The sequence below is a fragment of the Centruroides vittatus genome, unplaced genomic scaffold (genome assembly GCF_030686945.1).
Source record: "Centruroides vittatus isolate TY-2023 unplaced genomic scaffold, ASM3068694v2 contig_884, whole genome shotgun sequence".
Classification (NCBI taxonomy): domain Eukaryota; kingdom Metazoa; phylum Arthropoda; class Arachnida; order Scorpiones; family Buthidae; genus Centruroides; species Centruroides vittatus.
The window spans coordinates 3381477-3404421 of record NW_027122576.1 but is presented as its reverse complement, the minus strand read 5'-3'; the positions used below and the strand labels follow the sequence as shown (position 1 = coordinate 3404421).

General features: G+C 31.8%; 2 protein-coding genes across 2 annotated transcripts; one reads left to right on the top strand and one right to left on the bottom strand.

Annotated features, from left to right (window-relative positions):
• Nucleotides 1-9611: 9611 nt before the first annotated feature.
• LOC136983615 (uncharacterized) lies at nucleotides 9612-11552 on the top strand. The gene is made up of 3 exons (XM_067280407.1): nucleotides 9612-9697; nucleotides 9773-9845; nucleotides 10976-11552. Exon 3 carries the CDS (start codon nucleotides 10985-10987, stop codon nucleotides 11465-11467), a length of 483 nt encoding a protein of 160 aa, XP_067136508.1. The 5' UTR covers nucleotides 9612-9697; nucleotides 9773-9845; nucleotides 10976-10984; the 3' UTR covers nucleotides 11468-11552.
• Nucleotides 10046-12023, bottom strand: LOC136983599 (putative nuclease HARBI1). The gene is made up of 2 exons (XM_067280389.1): nucleotides 11565-12023; nucleotides 10046-10855 (listed from the first exon to the last, which is right to left on the bottom strand). The coding sequence occupies exons 1-2, from the start codon at nucleotides 12003-12005 to the stop codon at nucleotides 10046-10048; spliced, it is 1251 nt and encodes a 416-aa protein (XP_067136490.1). The 5' UTR covers nucleotides 12006-12023.
• Between the last annotated feature and the right edge of the window lie 10922 nt (nucleotides 12024-22945).

The following is a 22945-nucleotide window of genomic DNA, read 5'->3' as shown; positions in this document are numbered from 1 at the left end:
AAGACTGATTGGTTGATTAATTAATTAAAAATTATCTCTTTAAACTAATTTTCTAATACACAGGACATTTATTGTCTCACTGAGAAGAATATAAGACAATATCCAAGCGAATATAATAATAATATAATAATATTATAATAATTAATATATTAATTATTAATCTGATGATTTAATTCGATGATAAATGGAACAACCTTAAATGCTTTTAATGAAAATTTAAATCTCAAAATACTTTTACATTTAATATTCTATCCAGAATTCTTCAATTTTGATTCCTTATAAATCAAAAAATTTACATTGCCTATGTAATTCGGGTTTATGTAATTCAACTTATTCGAAAAATGTCGAAATGGAGCGAAAAATAACTCGCAAATTCCGGAAAACTTTATATTCCAAAATGGCGCCGGAGATACGAAATCGAACGAATTCGAATCGTGAAAACGTTACAACAATTGCGTCACGCGTTACGTCATAAGAATCTACGTCAGAGATAATTAACCCTTTCATCACGCGGCGGTGCGCAGTCAAATCGAAATCACGCGCGCTCGGTCAAATCGGCACCAAATTAAAAAATTAATTAATAAAAATTTAGCGTCGAAAAACGGGTATTTTTACTTTAATCCAGTTTATTAATATGTTTGTAATCGAATTCAGTCAAAAAAGTTTTAATTTCATCATAATTTATTGATGATTTTAATTTTTTAATATTAGAAGGTAATTAGCATAAATTACAAAGTGTCGTGTTTCATCTTCGCTCCCGTTCAAGTTTATTGCTCTAGGCACGCGCCGATGTATGTTTTTAGTTCTACTGGTGATTAGGCTTTTATTTCAACCTCGTCCGTTTTGGTTACTGAAGATGGGGAGACGGGCGTCACGTGATCGCTTACCTCACATTTTACGACAGAAATTACCTTACCTTGAAAGTTTTATTTTTTTTTTCGATTTTAATTATTATTAACTATCTTTTTTTGATGGATTCTCATACTTATATGTGTTATGAAGTTGCAGATATTTTTTTTATTAAGTTTTACAAATTTATGTTTTTTTCTTCGATTTTTATATATAAAATATACGAAAATTCAAATATTTATTAAAATTTATCAGAAATGCTGAACTATAAGTACAGTGTGTTTTACAATACTATTGCGAACAGATATCGTCAATTATTTTATAAACATATTTATAATTTTAATTTTTATAAATTATTTAAATTGATGCAACGCGACGCGCTCAGAATCAATTAATTACTGTCGCGCGTTACTAAAGATGGCGATGGGACTCGATTCAATTACTTCTTCATTTCAGATGTTAATTAAAGAGTGTTATTTTAATATAATATTAAATAGTGTATGTTTATTATAATTAATAAATCTATATAGGAATAATATATATTAATTACTGACTGTATTTAAAAAATAAAAAAACGGATCAAAAATATAATAGAAAAAAAAAATGTTTATACTACACGAAAATGTTTTTTACATCTATTCTATTAGATCTATAATAATCCTAACGATGGTGGACTTCACGCCGATCTCTGAATAAGCAAGAGACCAGATAATTGACATCCAGGCGTTAAGTGTCGCCTGGATGTCAATTATCTCGTCTCTTGCTTACATCTATTCTACTTTCAATACAAGAGTTATATAAATAATAATTAAGATAAACAGTATAAATTGGTAATACAAATAAAATTATATTATATATTATTTATTTATACATTTAAATATTCATTTCTATTATTCGTTTATACATTTTACATTATACAATGCTAAAACTTTATGTACATCTTGTATTGCAAAAATTATAATTAGCGTGTGCAAAAAAGTTAATTTTTTTATTTTCTAGGTTAGGCATACGGGGTTTCTTTCACTGATTTAGCAGACAGGACCTTTTGGATGCAGTATTCAACAAATGAACAACTTTTATTGATATATATATCAATAAATGTCATTCATTTGTTGGATACTTTATCCAAAAGGTCCTGTTTGCAAATCCGTGAAAGCAAGCCCTTATGCCTAACCCAGAAAATAAAAAAAATACAGAAAAATAGATAATATAAAAAATGAATACGTTCATATAGTGTTAACTTTCTAATTGTGTTCTTCCACTCAGGGAAATGTTGTGATGGTGTCATAAAACTTTAAAAAATAATTAAAAAATACCATTGTAAGAAATTAAATTATTTCCGGTCAAATTTCAGTTTATTAGAAGTAATTCACTTTAAAATAACGCGATTATAAACAAAGAAGCGCGCGCGCCACCGCTGCGGCTATTTTTAGTAACAACGACTGGCGGGAAATTTCAAAATTGAAATCCGCGATAACGCGCGCCATAGTGCCGATTCGGCACCAATAATTAATTAAAAATAACGGAACGCTTTAAGCAAAAAATGAATAGCGCATCATAAAATGAGAGAAAAATAACTCGCAAATTCCGGAAAACTTTATATTCCAAGATGGCGCCGGCAATACGAAATCGAACGAATTCGAATCGTGAACGTTACAACAATTGCGTCACGCGTTACGTCATAAGATCTACGTCAAGATATTAACTAATTGCAAATGTTTTGTTTAAAATGCAAAAATAGTCCTTTTTTGCTAAAATATCGTTATGAAATATAAATAAAATAATAAAAACGTATCCCGTATCCTCACAGGCAGCAAATCTAGGCTTAAAGCGTATCTAATTCAAATTAAGTTAATCAATTTTTATATCTTATTAATCGATAAATATGAAGTTACCTGCGTTACGTAAACTTTCGTTATTGAAATTCGTACGAAAAATGTCAAAATAGAGCGAAAAATAACTCGCAAATTCCGGAAAACTTTATATTCAAGATGGCGCCGGCAATACGAAATCGAACAAATTCGAATCAGTCGAACGTTACAACAATTGCGTCACGCGTTACGTCATAAGATCTACGTCAGAGATATTAACTAATTGCAAATGTTTTGTTTAAAATGCAAAAATAGTCCTTTTTTGTTAAAATATCGTTATGAAATATTATAAATAAAATAATAAAAACGTATCCCGTATCCTCACAGGCAGCAAATCTAGGCTTAAAGCGTATCTAATTCAAATTAAGTTAATCAATTTTTATATCTTATTAATCGATAAATATGAAGTTACCTGCGTTACGTAAACTTTCGTTATTGAAATTCGTACGAAAAATGTCAAAATAGAGCGAAAAATAACTCGCAAATTCCGGAAAACTTTATATTCCAAGATGGCGCCGGCAATACGAAATCGAACAAATTCGAATCAGTCGAACGTTACAACAATTGCGTCACGCGTTACGTCATAAGATCTACGTCAAGATATTAACTAATTGCAAATGTTTTGTTTAAAATGCAAAAATAGTCCTTTTTTGTTAAAATATCGTTATGAAATATTATAAATAAAATAATAAAAACGTATCCCGTATCCTCACAGGCAGCAAATCTAGGCTTAAAGCGTATCTAATTCAAATTAAGTTAATCAATTTTTATATCTTATTAATCGATAAATATGAAGTTACCTGCGTTACGCAAACTTTCGTTATTGAAATTCGTACGAAAAATGTCAGAATAGAGCGAAAAATAACTCGCAAATTCCGGAAAACTTTATATTCCAAGATGGCGCCGGCAATACGAAATCGAACAAATTCGAATCAGTCGAACGTTACAACAATTGCGTCACGCGTTACGTCATAAGATCTACGTCAAGATATTAACTAATTGCAAATGTTTTGTTTAAAATGCAAAAATAGTCCTTTTTTGTTAAAATATCGTTATGAAATATTATAAATAAAATAATAAAAACGTATCCCGTATCCTCACAGGCAGCAAATCTAGGCTTAAAGCGTATCTAATTCAAATTAAGTTAATCAATTTTTATATCTTATTAATCGATAAATATGAAGTTACCTGCGTTACGCAAACTTTCGTTATTGAAATTCGTACGAAAAATGTCAAAATAGAGAGAAAAATAACTCGCAAATTCCGGAAAACTTTATATTCCAAGATGGCGCCGGCAATACGAAATCGAACAAATTCGAATCAGTCGAACGTTACAACAATTGCGTCACGCGTTACGTCATAAGATCTACGTCAGAATATTAACTAATTGCAAATGTTTTGTTTAAAATGCAAAAATAGTCCTTTTTTGTTAAAATATCGTTATGAAATATTATAAATAAAATAATAAAAACGTATCCCGTATCCTCACAGGCAGCAAATCTAGGCTTAAAGCGTATCTAATTCAAATTAAGTTAATCAATTTTTATATCTTATTAATCGATAAATATGAAGTTACCTGCGTTACGCAAACTTTCGTTATTGAAATTCGTACGAAAAATGTCAAAATAGAGCGAAAAATAACTCGCAAATTCCGGAAAACTTTATATTCCAAGATGGCGCCGGCAATACGAAATCGAACAAATTCGAATCAGTCGAACGTTACAACAATTGCGTCACGCGTTACGTCATAAGATCTACGTCAAGATATTAACTAATTGCAAATGTTTTGTTTAAAATGCAAAAATAGTCCTTTTTTGTTAAAATATCGTTATGAAATATTATAAATAAAATAATAAAAACGTATCCCGTATCCTCACAGGCAGCAAATCTAGGCTTAAAGCGTATCTAATTCAAATTAAGTTAATCAATTTTTATATCTTATTAATCGATAAATATGAAGTTACCTGCGTTACGCAAACTTTCGTTATTGAAATTCGTACGAAAAATGTCAAAATAGAGCGAAAAATAACTCGCAAATTCCGGAAAACTTTATATTCCAAGATGGCGCCGGCAATACGAAATCGAACAAATTCGAATCAGTCGAACGTTACAACAATTGCGTCACGCGTTACGTCATAAGATCTACGTCAAGATATTAACTAATTGCAAATGTTTTGTTTAAAATGCAAAAATAGTCCTTTTTTGTTAAAATATCGTTATGAAATATTATAAATAAAATAATAAAAACGTATCCCGTATCCTCACAGGCAGCAAATCTAGGCTTAAAGCGTATCTAATTCAAATTAAGTTAATCAATTTTTATATCTTATTAATCGATAAATATGAAGTTACCTGCGTTACGCAAACTTTCGTTATTGAAATTCGTACGAAAAATGTCAAAATAGAGCGAAAAATAACTCGCAAATTCCGGAAAACTTTATATTCCAAGATGGCGCCGGCAATACGAAATCGAACAAATTCGAATCAGTCGAACGTTACAACAATTGCGTCACGCGTTACGTCATAAGATCTACGTCAAGATATTAACTAATTGCAAATGTTTTGTTTAAAATGCAAAAATAGTCCTTTTTTGTTAAAATATCGTTATGAAATATTATAAATAAAATAATAAAAACGTATCCCGTATCCTCACAGGCAGCAAATCTAGGCTTAAAGCGTATCTAATTCAAATTAAGTTAATCAATTTTTATATCTTATTAATCGATAAATATGAAGTTACCTGCGTTACGTAAACTTTCGTTATTGAAATTCGTACGAAAAATGTCAAAATAGAGCGAAAAATAACTCGCAAATTCCGGAAAACTTTATATTCCAAGATGGCGCCGGCAATACGAAATCGAACAAATTCGAATCAGTCGAACGTTACAACAATTGCGTCACGCGTTACGTCATAAGATCTACGTCAAGATATTAACTAATTGCAAATGTTTTGTTTAAAATGCAAAAATAGTCCTTTTTTGTTAAAATATCGTTATGAAATATTATAAATAAAATAATAAAAACGTATCCCGTATCCTCACAGGCAGCAAATCTAGGCTTAAAGCGTATCTAATTCAAATTAAGTTAATCAATTTTTATATCTTATTAATCGATAAATATGAAGTTACCTGCGTTACGCAAACTTTCGTTATTGAAATTCGTACGAAAAATGTCAAAATAGAGCGAAAAATAACTCGCAAATTCCGGAAAACTTTATATTCCAAGATGGCGCCGGAATACGAAATCGAACGAATTCGAATCGTGAAACGTTACAACAATTGCGTCACGCGTTACGTCATAAGTTCTACGTCATAGATGTAATATTTCGAGTATTTTAATTCTATTTTTTTAACAATTTTTTTTCTCGGGTTCGGTAAAATATTTGTTAAATAGAAAACTTCGCAAAAAAACCATTTATTCGGATGAACCTAATAAAATCATTTAAAATAATTTCTAATGCCGTATTTTTGAACTATAAGACGCTATGGACTATAAAACGCACGTTAATTTTTAAGCAATTTTTAAGAAAAATACCTACAAGACGCTACGGAGTATAGGACGCACCTGAATTTTGGAGGCAATTTTTCGAAGAAAAAAGTGCGTCTTATAGTCTGTAAAATACGGTACGTGTTAGTATCTATTTTCTCGATTCTAATGCCCATCTTTTTTGAACTTATTCTGATCTTCAAGATTAGGGTGCGCATTATAAGCCAGCACAAAGTCGACTGAAATGCTGCCTGGTTCCTCACAAGCGTCCAGACCCTGAACGAGCATTAATTTTAAATTATTCCGTTGCGGCAAACAGCGCCTATAGCGGGAACTTGTTTTGTGATATTTTCTGGTCGTAATTACAAATTACAAATGCTTTATTCGTAATTACTATTAGTTAAAAATGAAAAGAGATTAAATGTTTAGATAGACACTTTACTTATAAATGAATGATTTCTCCATAAAAAAATACGATAATGTTTAGAACGGAACGCTTTAACTCGTAAAGCCTTGTACTCACATGCGAAAACGGACGACGGATATGGTTGCCGTTCCGTCGTTTTTCCGTGTCGCGTGTACTGACGTGCGATTTCTCACCCTACAATTGAAAAACGTCATCTGCCAGCCGTAATATAAACAAGCTACAACAGTAGGTAGGCCACGTGCCAGTAGTCCAAATGGCTTCTACCGGGATTGCTTTGTTATATCAATTAAACTTTTTAAGTTTGCCTTCGACTTATCGCAAATAAAAAACCTCAAAAACGAATAATTTGGATAGGAAAAATATTCTAAATCGTCGAAAGTTAGCTTTCGTCACCGAATTTCGATTACGCCATTCCCAATACTTTCCGCAGTAAGTTACGTCTATGTGACATTAATATTTAAATCGGATAGTAATATACCGTATAAATAAAGTTTATTAGCTTGCCGACCGCCATAGTTCGAATGTTATCGTCTCACATGACCTTTATGACGACATTGCTAAACGGCCTTCCTATTGGTCTAATTTTTGCCGTTCGGCTTTCCGCGACGGCAAAAGTTGAAAATTTTCAACTTCGTATTTCGTCGGCGTCGAATAAAGATGGCGAAAATAGGAATGGGGTGGAGGGCAGGTTGTAAAAAGCGGAACAATACTCTTTATCTGTTAGAAGACATTAATTAATCAACGTACAAGTATTTATGTTTTGTCGTAGTTTTTGTGCCATTTAAAGTGTCCCGTCCACTGTTTGCTATTTAGAATTCAATTAAAATGAGCAATTATTTATTGTGACATTGATCAGAATTCCGGGCTACAATTTTTAATTTATTTAATTTAAAATATATGCTCTCTACTTCAAATTAGTAGCGGCTTGCCCCTGTACTGTACAGTACATCATATTTTTCCTTTAACAATAAAGTCGTGCCAGTCATCTATAAAACACCTTACTGGGTAAAATTTTTGAATTGAAAATATCGTGACTTCCGGTTTGCATCGGAAGTTCATGTACAGTGAGTGATACCTCGGTTTTTGTCGATAATCCGAGGCAATTATTTCCATATGAATCAATGTAAATTCAATTAATTCGTTCTAGATACTCCAAAATTCATACCAAAACATATTCTTAGAGAACAAATATAGTGTTTAATACTAAATACAATAAGAAATGAATATAAAAGACTAATGTAAAGAATAAATGAACATTTAACATGGCATTTCCCATGATGCATCTAAAAGGAAAGGAAAGCAATGGAATTGGGCCTATTCAAGGTTTCAGCATCAATCCACTGAGGTGCTGCCGAAAGTGCTGGAGTTTTCTGGAACACACAAACGCTGACTGCCAAGAATTTCGGAAAGCAAACCAGTGGCCAAGCGATCTTCGTCCTTTAATACTGGATAGTTCGGTCGTGAGTTCGCGCCTCGCTCGGACGGGCTGGCCACCTGGAGTTTTCCGGGTTTTCTCCACCTCTGTAACGCCTACATAGGGGCCAATTTCTCTTAAAAGACTCCCGGCGGACATTATTTCCGGCGCGCGCGTATGGCCATTTCGTCTACAGGTCGGCTAATTGAAAGTATGTCTGTAATTCTCGTTCTCTTGGAGTAAATAACTTATATGATCTAAACACTCCATAGTAACCATTGAAAGAAAGAATTTCGGGAGAGAAAAACAAGAAAAATGGCGAACGTAGTGGACTTCCACGTTACGTTAAATTTATTTTTGAACTTATTTAATAAAAACAGCTCTGTTAAGTTCGATATACAACTAAACAGAATTGTCACACGTGTCAGGTGTGTTCATGTAATAGTATGCTTAAGAATGTGGGGTGAGATTTTCCTGCCTAGAGAGGGAGAAATTGTGCGCTTAATAAGTGTTGTGCTTATTAATTAATTGTTGGGTGCCAGAGTGTTGCTCGCTTGTGGAGAAAATAAATTTCTAGTATCTTTTTTGTTGTGTTTTAAAGAATTAATGTACTGTGTTTAGAACGTGTAAACGGGAACATTTAAAACATTTTACAAGCTCAATGAAAAATGAATATTTCGAAAAGAGAAATAGGGATGAAGATTTTTTAAAATTTCCGTAGAAGTTTTAAATAATTAAATCAATTCATATATTCATATTTCAAACATTTTTTTGAAGTTTAAATAAATGTTTGGCTTATATTATAGTTAAGAAGCTTAGTTATTAGTTATTATTCTTAATCTTAAGCTTAGTATAAGATTCTAGCTAATATTAAGGCCGCCACACACGTTCAGGAAATCCTTTGAGGAATAACTGTGCAGGCCTGGCCTTGAGGAAATTCAGAATTTCCTGTCACCCACATACGAGGAGGATAATCTCTCAGTTAAATTGTTTTATTGCCCTGTAAACAAAAGCTTTCTCCCCGATTTTAAAAGTCGGTGTTGTCATTTTATTGCATTTAGAAGTGTTCGATTCGTGGAAACAGTGCACGTGTTCAAATCAAACTGCCACTTTGTATTCTTTCAATTTGTCGTTCGACATCCGTTTGGTTTCTCCTGTCTGTGCAGGCCTGACCTTGAGGAATTCCTGAATGTGTGTGGGGGAAAACTGTACAGTTTCGGCGGCCTGTACAGTCCACCGAAGTAGAAACGAAAAACCATTTGATTTTCCTGCACAGTTTTGGACTGCGCAGGCCGACCGGAACGTGTGTGGAGTCGTGTCGTTCAGTTGTGAGGCCGCTGAGTAGTGAGAACAATGTCCCGTGAATTTTTGGAGGAATTTTTAAAAATTTACGAGAGCGAACCATGCCTTTGGCATGTAAAAAATAAAGAGTACCACGATAGAAGCAAGAAAGAAGCTGCTTATTTACGTTTAATTGAAAAACTAAAAGAAATAGAGCCAAACGCTAATAAAGAAAGCGTTGTAAAAAAAATAAACAACATCAGAAGCGCATACAGAAAAGAAATTAAAAAAAATTAAAGCGTCAATTAAATCAGGAGCAGGAACTGAAGATATATACAAACCAAAGTTGTGGTACTTCGAATTATTAAGGTAAGCTTAAATTTTTAACAATAAAATACGACGAAAAATTAAGCAATTTATTTAGTTGTTTGTATTTTAAATTAGGTTTTTAGATGACCAAGATACGCCTCGAAGCAGTCGCTCCAACATAGATAGTGACGATGATATCGACATTGGGGTATTGTAAAATTTGTTTTTTTAATATAATACTTATATTTGTGTCTTTTGTGTCATAAGAAAAAAATTGAAATATAAATATTGTTAAATAAATTAATATGTCATTGTTCATTTAAGTATATATGCTGAGTTAAAAGTACAAAATTTTTATTATTTTAATGGCAATACAATATTTGGTTACAATTACAACGTTGATAATGTTTAAATGAAGTTCAATTGCCACGGAATTTGGCCTTCATTTACAAAGTAATCCATAAAGTCTTCTCTCACTTTTTTTGCTAAAAAACTTGTGTTTCCTGGATTTTTTCGAGCCAGTTGCGTCATTTTTGAGTCGTCTGTGTTATAACCTAAAATAGTAGTTCCGACATCAGTATTTTCGTGATCAAAACATTCTGGAGGAGAATAAAAACTTGGCACCGATTTCATTAAAAAGTTGTGCAAAACACAAGTAGCCATCACAATTGATTCGATTTTACGAGGTTGTAAATTAATTGCCGTATGAAATATTCGAAACCTCGATGCCAAGATACCAAACGCATTCTCGACAATGCGTCTTGCTCGTGATACGCGATAATTATATATTTTTCTATCTTTGGAAATTAGATTTCCTTGTCTAAACGGTTTCATCATATCTACCCTCAAAGGAAAGGCATCGTCAACTACAAATACGTAGGGCATACTTCTACTACTGTTTCTGACTTTACTTTCAACAGGAATATTTAACTTATTGTTTTCAAGTTTTTCAAAAAGCTTGGTGTTTTTTAGAACACCTCCGTCTGAAACTCTACCATTGGTACCAAAATCACACATGATGAATTGATATTTCGCATCCACAATAGCCAATAAAACCATGCTGTGTCTTCCTTTGTAATTATAAAATTCTGATCCACTTCCACTTGGAGGAATAATGTTGATATGCTTTCCATCCATTGCTCCAAGGCAATGCGGGAAATTCCATTTTTCTTCAAAAAGTTTCGCTATATCCATCCATTCTCTTTCTGTTCGTGGAAACTAAAAAGCAAAAAAATATAAATAAATAAATAAATATCTGACTGTTTTTAATTTTGTGTGACGAACCGTGTTAAAAGATAATCAATTTCCTTTACTACATTAATAAAATTGTTATTTTAGGATAACGCTATGGATAATACAACGGAGGAGAATCATAGCAGCGACGATATTATTACTCCATCAATAATCGCAACACAGGATTTAATAGAACTTTCGGATAGTACACCAGTACAGACGCGACGCAGCCGTCCCCCTAAACGAAGTCGAGTAGACCAAGAATCGTTGACGAACGAAGTTTTATTAACCGTGAAAGATCATTTTAACAAACCACACGTTCAAGATGATCGTTTCGATATTTTCGGCAAGAATGTTGCAATCAAATTGCGTGAACTCCCAAAGCAACAAATGCTGATTGCCGAAAAGTTAATAAACGAAACTTTATTTCAAGCGGAGTTGGGAACTTTAAGTTTATCGCATAAATTGGTGTATGAACAGCAACACTTGCCACATCAATTTTTTCGTTATCATCCACCAATTTCTACCGGTTTCGGTATTACTAGTCGTCCCCCTTCCAGCACTTCCGTCCAAATTCATCATGATAACCTTAATTAATAATTAATATATGTAATTTGTATATGTTAATGTGTAATTTGGCATTTTTGTACGTTATGATAATAAATATCTATTAAAAAGAAAAGTTTGTTCTTACCTTTAAATAATCTTTATGAAGGACTTTGTAAATAGCTTCACATGTTTCAGGTATGATGTAGCCAAGAGCTTGAGGTGATATTACTGTTGAAAATTTGAGATCTTCAAAACTTCTGCCAGTTGCCAAATATCTTAAGGTCGCCGTGAGCCTCTCGTGTGGTGAAATTGCTGCTCGCATTACAGTATCTTGTTTTTTTATAATTGGTGTAACCAATGATAATAGATTTAAATACGTTTCTTCGTCCATTCTTAAATAGTTGTGCCAATCTTTAGGTACTAACTTCAATTCTGAGATCAGGTTCACATGAGAATACGATCCTCTTTTTTTAAGCCACTCTTTACACCATAGACTCCTACGCACATGTTTTTTCTTGCGAGTTTTAATAGAATTCGTTGCCAATAAGCACCCAAGAATAGCCAGTACGTCGTCATCAGATGCCATGGCCGACTGACGAACTGAGAGATTAAATTGTACTTGCGATAATGTAAAAAAGATTTATACAGGAGAAACCAAACGGATGTCGAACGACAAATTGAAAGAATACAAAGTGGCAGTTTGATTTGAACACGTGCACTGTTTCCACGAATCGAACACTTCTAAATGCAATAAAATGACAACACCGACTTTTAAAATCGGGGAGAAAGCTTTTGTTTACAGGGCAATAAAACAATTTAACTGAGAGATTATCCTCCTCGTATGTGGGTGACAGGAAATTCTGAATTTCCTCAAGGCCAGGCCTGCACAGTTATTCCTCAAAGGATTTCCTGAACGTGTGTGGCGGCCTTTATTCTTAATCTTAACTCATCACTTATATAATAAGTGATAAGTTAAATAAACACCTTAGGACCTCTAACTATAACTGTCAATGGAAAAAAAGAATTTGATTCTACCAAGAGTTAAGCACTGTTTTGGCGAGATGCACCGATCTACCGACTGATGTATAACTGGAATTCTTTAAAAGCATATAAAGATCTGAGAACTTATGGGCAATTTAAACAAGTTGTTAAAAAATTGAACGATGTCTAATTTTGTGTATTATTTATTTTTGTTGTTCTTTTTTTGTTTGTTGATTGTTTATTTTCTGTATATGTATTTTTGTCGACACTTGGAAAAGGCCAATGGCCATAATGTCGTTTAGTTAAATAAACAAATAAATAAACATATACTGTACTTCATTTAGCTTCTAGAAATGATGTAAACGTTATATATCAGAAATGTTTGGTTAAATAATAGTCACTGCTAGTTTTAAATTATTTTCGATGTGTCTGCTAGCCGGTTTCTTGTTTTAATTCTTACTAAATTCATTACGAAAAACTATTCACATGCAAAAGTTGTAGAAAATAACCTAATTCACAAAACAACACCTTTACTTATAGCTGAGATAATTTTATTGAGAAAACTAACGTTTTCGGCTTACTCAATAAGCCATCTTCAGGTTTTAACTTTCGAAAAAAGGAACATTATCGTTCCATTAAAAGAATACAATTATTTGAAAAAATTCAAACCATTAGTAACGGACAAAAATAAAAAATAAAAACAAAAAGGAAGAACATGGTAATATAAATAAATAAATATACAATAAAATCGTTATAGTGGGAATAAGAAGTAAAAAAACGAAAATAAAAATGATTCCACTGGTGATACTTTTTTAAAAAAGTGGCAGGTGTTGTTTTGTGAATTAGACTAATTATTGGCTGAGCTAGTATCTGCTTTATGTAGAAAATAACGTTGGAATTTTTGCTGCATACTTCCTTAAGCTGGGAAATTGATGTATTTATTCAAATATTTTACACATTTTAGGCGTCTAATTAGTCGAGTTCAAATTCCCAAAACTTGTAAAACTGTCAGTGGACCTTCAAAGGATTCCACTCAAACGTTATAAAGAGTCTGTAATGAAGATTGACAGGTAGCTATGGGGTGTAAGAAAACAAATTATTTTTCCAAATAATTTCAAAAGAAAATATTTTAATTAATCCAAGCAGACGATATTATTATTACGAGTTACACCCGCAATATTCTGATACCAATTTCATCAAAGAATTAACTGACAACAAATACTGTATACGTAACGATCGAAGATAAATTACAATATAACGTTCACATTAAACACTTCCCATATGGTCAAATTTTATAAAAATAATTTTATTTACAAGCTTAGGAATGCGTTTAGGCAAGACCTCGAATGGGATTTTAGTTAACCTCTGAATAACAGAAAAACGTAATTCTCGTGCGCATGTTTGTTCTTGTAAATCATTAACATTTTAACTATTGCGATAGCAAATACCTATAAATTAATAATTTTCATCTGTATTTTATCAATCGTCACCATTTCTGTGCTTCTCATAACCATGTAAGTTAAAAAATTTTAGAAATTTTGTAACGGTGCAACTAAACAGTTACACGACAGAGTTGATAAGGGACTCGAAGTTCGAAAAATGCATACTCTAGGGGAAAAAATGTGATTTTCTAAAGCTTGTCCTGTTTCTAATTGATGGTATAATAAGTCTAGCGAGAAAGATCTACATTGCGCATTTTAAATAACTAAACTTTATAAAATAACGTGTTTTTAAAAAGACGCTCTTTTAAAAATAATTCTGTGTTGACGAGTCATTTCTCTTCGTCATTGTCATCCTTTGAAATAAAAAAAGTATCATATACGTATTTTGATTTTGAACTAATAGGAAAGACATCTTGATTTGGCTTTCTTGGTTTGACGGCACGATTATAACAAACAGTATCGTGTAACTTCTTACGTTCGAGTCGTGTATTGTCTGCCACTTAATACATGTTTGAAATAGTTTTTAATTACTTTGCTAATTTACGATATTTAAATAAAAATGTGAGTTTTACTCCTTCCACCTTTTCCTAGCCAAAATTGTAATTTTTTCGATCACCGATATGAAATTTCGTTACGCATTGTTCCCGTGAGTGAAGCTGTATCTTACCAAACTAAGATATTAATTACAATATTCATTGGGCTAGTCCATGGTTAGATTTTTTATTCCTATTACTTTTACCTTGTTTAGGTGAAATATAAAGGTGTACCGTTTAGTAACGAAATAGTTTTATTGTCGGCATATTCTTTTCCACGTTCTAAACTAGACTTATTATATCAGTCGAATAGGAATTACACGATATTCAGGATGTTGTCATTTTTTATTTCATTTATACATCTTTCATTTTAACATTATCAATCATAAATTGATTTGTATATGATAACTATAACTTATTTTATAATATGCGATTCATAAAAGAAATTAAAAGAAAGTCGCTGGCGGTCTAACTGGACGTACTCAAACTGTGATCCGCCTTATCATTACTTTTATTTTAATTCACAAAAGTATTGGTCCGCAAGGTATTGGAATGAAAAAAAAAACTGGGTGCGAGAACTTCGCTCTGACGCGTGTTGCGTCTGTTGTTTTTAAGTAAAACATTACCAAACAGAAAAGTCTTTATGTAGTAGCCTATTGATCCACATCTTACATATAAATTATTGTTATATAACTTTACATTTTTAAATTTAAAGGATTAGTTAGGCTATGTAAAACATACGTGTTTATAAATTTATAGTTATAAACATTTAATCTGAATTTTAAAGTAATTTGATTGTTCTCTTTTTAACAAGTTAATCTCGAAAAATAAATCGTCGTTGTCAAACCTTAGCTTGTGAATTTCGTTATAGAATGTTACGGTGTTACGGAAGCGTAACTAAGCAAAGTTCGTCAAACTGGTCCGCGGGCTGTCCACGCGGGTTTTTGTGTCCATTATGTAGTTTTATGAATGAAAAAATTTACAAGTTGTGAAAACGCGCGTCAATATATATAAGTGTCATCTCGAGTTTTTTTCGCAGTTACTTTGGATGCTATTGGAACCCATCTTTTAAATTTTCTCTCTAAAAACGCATATTTTAAAATTATAGATTACGATATTACGGGCGTCTCTTTTTTTTCACCGTCGTTCGCAAATGTCTACAAACAGCAGCCCAGCGAAGCACCGCTATTAATGTGGGCACCGTAGGGTGTCTTTACTCTATCACGTGACGCCTGCGAGGTATAGTGCAAACAGAACGAATTCTTCCGCCACAAGAAAAAGTTGTCCGGAAACGCGTCAGAGCAGTAGTCACGTGAGCGACTGACGTCGAATCCAGGTCACGTGACACGCTGTGTGCGCGTCCGCCCTCCAATGTGTAGCTCCACGACCAAAACAAGCTAAAGCGATGGCGGTGCACAGTCGGTAAGTAGTCCTATGATTTTTTGTTTATAGCGTTTTTTAAATGAGTTGCCCTTCATATATTCGATGTGTTTTAAACATGTCTAGCATGTATGTCTCTATTATAAATATAATTAAGAAGAAAAACGTTGGTGTCGATAAAATAAACTTCTACCCCTGTTGTAAATATTTATTCCAGTTTCTTTGTGTACCACATTCGCGATCATCACAGGACTTCTTCCCTCTGAATTAATTAACTGTGAGATTTTATTCCAAGGACCAGAGTGGTTAAGACAGATTAATCCTGAACTCTGGTCTGAAAATGAGAAATCTGTTGTTGATAATGAGAAAGTACACCTTGAGGAGAGGAAAACATACATGACGGTTACCTGTAAGGTTGAAGAAAATAGGATATTTAAAAGGTTTTCTTCATTGGCCACCCAATCTGGAGCTGAGCTGAGCTTTTCATCACATCTGCTCCGGTTGGCATGCGGATCTCGACTTGTTCCAGATGACGTCAACCGTCCCTTTCCAAAACACGTGTTCCAACGGGTGGAAACTTGACTTATCGTGTCACTACATGATACCTCCTTGGCAGTGATGAAAGTTTAAGGTTACATTTGAGACTTTTTTGTTTTAAATAAGCTATTCACTGGCAACTAAGACATCTAACTGCCAATCTCAAATTCTGGTTTTTAAAGTACACGATACTCATTACAGAGCCTCAAAGATATTTTATCTATCTACATTTAGTGTATAACACATAAGATCAATTAATATATTGACGTGATAAATTTGGAAATGACACATTGTAGAGACAAAACAGGATACGAGGGAGGGTAAGATGTGTGCACAGTAAAACCAAATCCTAATTTTGTTCGCTGTAATTCTGCAATTTTTACACAAAGCGGCTTTATTTCAATATAAAATATTTAAATTTTACTGTATAAATATATAAATATATATAATTTATACAGGAAAATTTAAATATTACACAGTTGCTTTATTTTATCATATTAATCCTACAAAATTCATACAGATCGCATTAAAGTACCTCGATTTAATGCTATATAAAGAGAATTTAGCAGTCCAAATGACACCAAATCTGGTATGACAATGTTTCTGGACGCAAAAGGCATTTCCGAAGAAACAAAGTTAGGTCATGTAAACTAGGCAATGCCGTCGATTTCGACGTGACGTCAGAAGTTTTTATGGTCACGTGACTGTTTTGGCTTACGGCGCATGCTCATTTTTGGCAAACTATCGAATGTACAGTACATGAGCGTCATCGACCATCACCCGAAAAGTCAAACTTATTAGATCTGAGATGCGTCGAAAGCACCACCTACTTTCCGTCGAAGGGTATGACGTAGAGCGACATCAAGTCGATGACGGACAGCCGATGGCCATCAAGCGGGCGATGATCGAACTAATTTGCTTTTATATTGCCCAGTTTACGGCGGCCTTTATATTGTTAGAAACAAATAATCGGAAGTCTTCCTGTTCCGTTCCGACAACAAATTCGTAGTCCCCGGCTTTGCTTTATACTTCCATAGAAATTCATAGAAGATTCCCGAATTATCACAGCATTAGAAATGCCATAATTTTGACAGAATCTTGTAGCCTAAATCTCAGAAAATTATGTAACATGTAACTTTTAGGAAGAGTTTTGCAGAAAGTTAAGCTGAGTCACATTATAACATAATTTAAAACGTAATAATTTAATTATAGCTTTAAAAATAAAATAATTCAAAGTTTTGTAGAGTTTAAATTTGCAGAAAAAACATAAAACTTTCATTAAATTTGATAAATTCAGATCAATTATTTCTAGTGAGAGATAAAAATTATCCCAAATAAATATAATTATAATACACGGTAATACACTTCTGTAGATTCCACACATTTTGCTTAAATTGAAGCTTCTACTTCGTTTTTATTTAAATTTTTCCGGTTTAATTTGACAGCTTTCAGATTATGTCGTAAATAAATATTGTACTAAAAATATTGGGACTTTCTATTGGAAAACTACTGTAAATTGTCAAAATTGCGAGGAATTTGTTGACACGGAACGATTTTGAATTATTCAATATCACAGAAAATCTTATTTGACAGTTTCTTTTATTTAACACTAAATGTACAATACACTTAACAAATAATAAGACAAAATTCTTTGAATGACTTCTAATATTACACAATAAGAAAATACTTTATATTTTTAATAGTAAATTAATATATTTTCTATAATAACTGTTTTTAAATTTCTATTATTTCATACTAAAAAAATATTTCAATTATTTTAATTTACCAACGTTATTACGAAAGACAACGACTTTTACAACAAAAAGTAATAAATCGAGAAATATTTTATATAAATACTATTAAAAATAGTAATGTCTTTACGTCCTTAAATCTATTTTTTGTATTATTATTGTCTAATAAGACTTCCTTGTGGTAATAGCACTTATTATATTAGTATAATCTACCGAACACCAGTTTCTATTCACCTGATTCCTTGATCCCATAGCCTTTTGACTACTGATTCCTCTTTGTGTTCGGTATAATAGGACTCCCTTATGGTAATAGCACTTAATAGACAATAATAATTAAACAATAATTGGATGTTAATGTTAACTTTAATTCCAAGTCATTTAATTTAATCTTTAATTTAATCTATAGGCCTATATAAAAAATTTTGGATGAATTTGATGGTTATCTTTATGTTCGAGGTTCTCCACTTCCGTTAAACATTTCTAAAAGAAAATAATAAACCATATTAATTAAACAATGTGACACAACAACTAATACATTACATTTTGAGATTTAACAAAATCTGATTTATAATCGACTTACAAGTGTTTTAGGCATGGTGGAAGGACTGTCTTGATTGAGAGTAAGCAGAGCTGCACGAAAACATTTTATATATTTTGCATATTCCTGTAATAGAAATAATTGTTAAATTAATTCATGGAATACAAATTCGTTTTTTATTCTAAAAAAAATACATCAAATAATTACCATTGTGTTTTTGCTGTTGCATATAAATTCATCTATTTCCTCGAAAGTTTGGAAAAACTTTACTTGTTGGACGCAATTTTTGTGAAAATCTCTGATCTAATTAAATACATAAATTATTATTATTATTATTAAACAATATTTTAAGGAAAAGGCAAACGTATTTGAATTAAGCTTACAAGTTCGAAGTGATTTTCTGATGAACAATAGCGAGCACGGGCACGATCTTTCAAAGCTGCATGAAATTAAATATCGGAAATAAATTATTTTCTTATTAAGGTAAATCGAGTCGTGAACAGCAAGTGTTATTGTAATTAAGTTAGATAATCGTTACCAACCGACAAACGTATAATTTTTTTTATTGAAATCTTACCGCAATATCTGGCAACTATGACGTCGACTGCCATCGGAGGATAATCGTGCTTTTCGTTCCAAATTTTTCTACAGGTAATGGAAGAAACAACCGAAATTAAAACAAGGAGCGGTGTTATAATCATGTTTTCGGCTATGCACTTAGCTTTCTTCTGCTTCGTTTACTAATTATCTCGTGGGATTTATATATACATTTAATTCGCAACTAATTAATATGCAAAGACCGAACTTCTAAGGAAAAAGCTAAAATTTCCTATTAAAACTCGTAAATGTAACCTTAACTTTTCTGATTAGAATCGCAAGAAGGTAAAGATATTATGAATATACTATTTATTTTTTAAATTTAATTAGTACTTTTTATGTTATTGTTTGAAGTTTGCGAGGGAAAGATATTCAGAGGAGAATTAGGGTCGATTGAGGCCCCGGGCATGAAGAAAATATTGGGCCTCTTAAAAAGAGAGAGAGAGAGAGAGAGGAAAAATAAAACTGCATTTTAACCATATTTTTAAGTAAATAAAGAATATTATGCACTATTGATGTTTTATTTCCAATAAAATTTGGATATAATATGTTATACATTATATTCAAATGTTACCGCCGATTGTAAATTTATACGTAATTAAAATTGCACACTGAAACCAAATTTCGTTTCATATGTGTGTGGGGTGCACGATTTTGTTCACCTTCTTTGAAGTTTAATAACTCCTTTTATTTTCGTCGAAAATTTCTGGAACTTTACAGGGAGGTTTGGGTATTGGAGTATTGATGCTATTATTAATTAAATATTAAAGTCATATACGAAGACAACATTTCCCAGGAGTTCTTCAATTTAAAGAAATATAGACTTACACCTGGATTAGTCTGTGAAACAGGAGAATAGAAAAGACACTTAAATTATTTGTATGTAAGTCTATATTTCTATAAATATTAGTTGTTAAAGGTTTAGGGAGTGGGAAGACAAAGGGAGTCGTATGAGGTATCTCGAGTAGTATCGAACTTAACGACGATATTACTCGTTATTAGCATGTACATTTTATTATATATTATTATTAGTATAAAACCCGTCCCTACCCTCAAAATTAAGCTTTCTGTAATTTTATAATAGTTTACAATATAAAAAGTTTTTGTAATGAAATATCGTAATTTATTATTATTTTCAATTTTATATAAAATATAAATGCACTGTAGACTATAATGATCCATAAACTCTAAGAAAATGTAATAAATTAGTTATAAAAGCACAATATCCGACCATTAACGAAAGAATAAATTGGGAACAGAGAGTAAACGTTAAAAATATCTTAATTAAACGTTTAAATTTTAATGGCTTAACAAAAATAAATTATAGGGAATTTATAATAGATTTAGAATACTATCGAGTAAAATACAAACCGATCAAAAAGAACAATTAAGAATTAATTTTAAAAATATAACAAATAACAAAATAAAAAATAAACTTAACTAGGTTAGATTCATCAATCAAATAACACAAAATGTTTTTTTTTATTAGCGGGTACAAAATTAATTGATGATAATCAATTAATTATTGTTTCCGCTAATAAAATAAGACCAATCGTTATAATGTAAAAACAAAAATATGAAAACATTGAACTCGGTTTAGTTACTTCACATCGATATATAGAAATGAATCTTCTTATGTCCCTTTTATTTTAAAGGTGCACTACCTTCACTTCATCATACTGGCTGTTACAAAGGGTTTTTTCTATTTTTCTTTCCTTAACCAAGATCACGGTTTCCCAAATTTTATAACCTTAACTCAGCACTGTGTCATGTATACTGGGGTATTTTTCCAACACTATGTACAGTACTGTACCATGCCGTCATGTTTGCAGTAAGTTCAAAACTTTTTACATCTATGTTGTTTGTTTTTCTCTTTTGTAAATCATTTCCAATTTAATTATTATTTTGGCTTATACCTGTTAATCAGAAATAATCACCAGCCATATTTTAGCGAGGTTGAGGCCGAAGTTTTAAACGCGAAAACGTGTACGTCGGACGTTCGGCGTCGCTTTCCTGTAAGCCTAGAAGTTTGACAATGGCGTTTGGAAAGTCAGTGGAATCATGCTCGACGTTCCAAACGCCATTGTCAAACTTCTAGGCTTACAGGAAAGCGGCGCCGGACGTCCGACGTACACGTTTTTGCGTTTAAAACTTCGGCCCCAACCTCGCTTTTATCTAATGTCACAACTCCTGCATTTCTCATAATCCACGTAAGTTTCCTAATGATCTTTTACAATTTTGTAACATTACAATAAATTCATACTAACTTGTATACATTATGCTAACCTGTAATTAGCTAACCCCAACATTATGTAATTTTCCCTATATAGTTGTAACACGAGAGTTGAAAAGGGATATAATTATCCGAAATGCATACTCAAAGAAATAAAAAGTTTTTCTAAACTTTGTCTTCCTTTTTATTCGTGATATAATAAGTCTAGCGAAAAAGAAAAGCCAATTTAGGCTCGTATAATTGAATTTAAAAAGAAATTATTTAAACATTTAGAAAATATTAAAATAAATGAATATAAAATGAACTTAAACCATGATCTAACTATTAGTGAGATCTGGCAACCATTTCTTCATGACAGGTAGAGTCCACTGCAGTTCCCATTTAAACCCCCCCTTCCCTTCATCTGGTTATAATACCCTGTGCTGTATTTTTTTTTATCAATTTAAAAAAAGATTTTAAAAAAATATTATTTGTATCACAAGTAAGCGTGATGCAATTTACATCTATTATTTTTTTTATAAGATTTGTACAAAAAAATAGACTGAAGACGGGTCATTAAGACCTGAAATGCAATTTCTATTAATAAAGCCTATATCAATAACAGTTCCTTGTGTGATAAGTTAATGGGAAAAAAAAGCCAAAAACGTTAGGTTTTTTAAAAAATCCATAGAAACCAGTAACGGAACAATTAATTAGAAAAAATTGAATGTGATTCTATCAAAGTGTATTATTCCAATAAACCTTGAAAACATTGTTTTATGATAATTCGTAAACTAACCTAAGGGTGTTCATGCATTACTTTTACATATTATTTAATTTTTATTTTTCTTCCAATGAACTTGATTTAATGATAACGATGTCGTAAATTCAATTATTAAAATTTTTTGAATTGATTTACATGATTTTCTCGTCAGCAGAAATATGTTTTTATGTCAATATTCGCGTTATTCCTTTATATTTCCTTCACTAGCCGAGGATAATGTAGAATTGACCTGAAAGAAGTGACGAAATCACTCGTTTATTGCAATTATATATTTTTATTGGGGAAAATTTTACTGCATGTTTTTCCCGTGAATAATTAACTATAAGTTTATTTCCTAATTAATTTAAATAATTCTGTAGATTAGAATATTTTATGAAAGAAATAAAAATTCAATTGGAAGTCATGTTTATTTCCTTGATATGAAAAGATATAATATCACAAACTTCTTATTATCTAGAATATCATCTACGATGTTTGTCTGTTTTGTCGAATGGAACCTTGAAACGTCGAGAAGCGAAAAATAAAAAAATCGGAGGTATTTTCTGTATGGATGGATGTTAGTGTTTGTGTGGGGAAGCACGATTTTATTCACCCATTTTGAAGCTTTTTATCGAAAATTTCTGTATATTAAACAATTTTTAAAATATTTTATTAAATATTTCGTGATTTTGCATGATATACAGAAATTTTGAAGGGAAGATTGTGTATTAGGATGATGCTATTAAATTTTAGTGGTTAAAGGGCATGGGGTGGTAGATAGAGAGGTGTCGT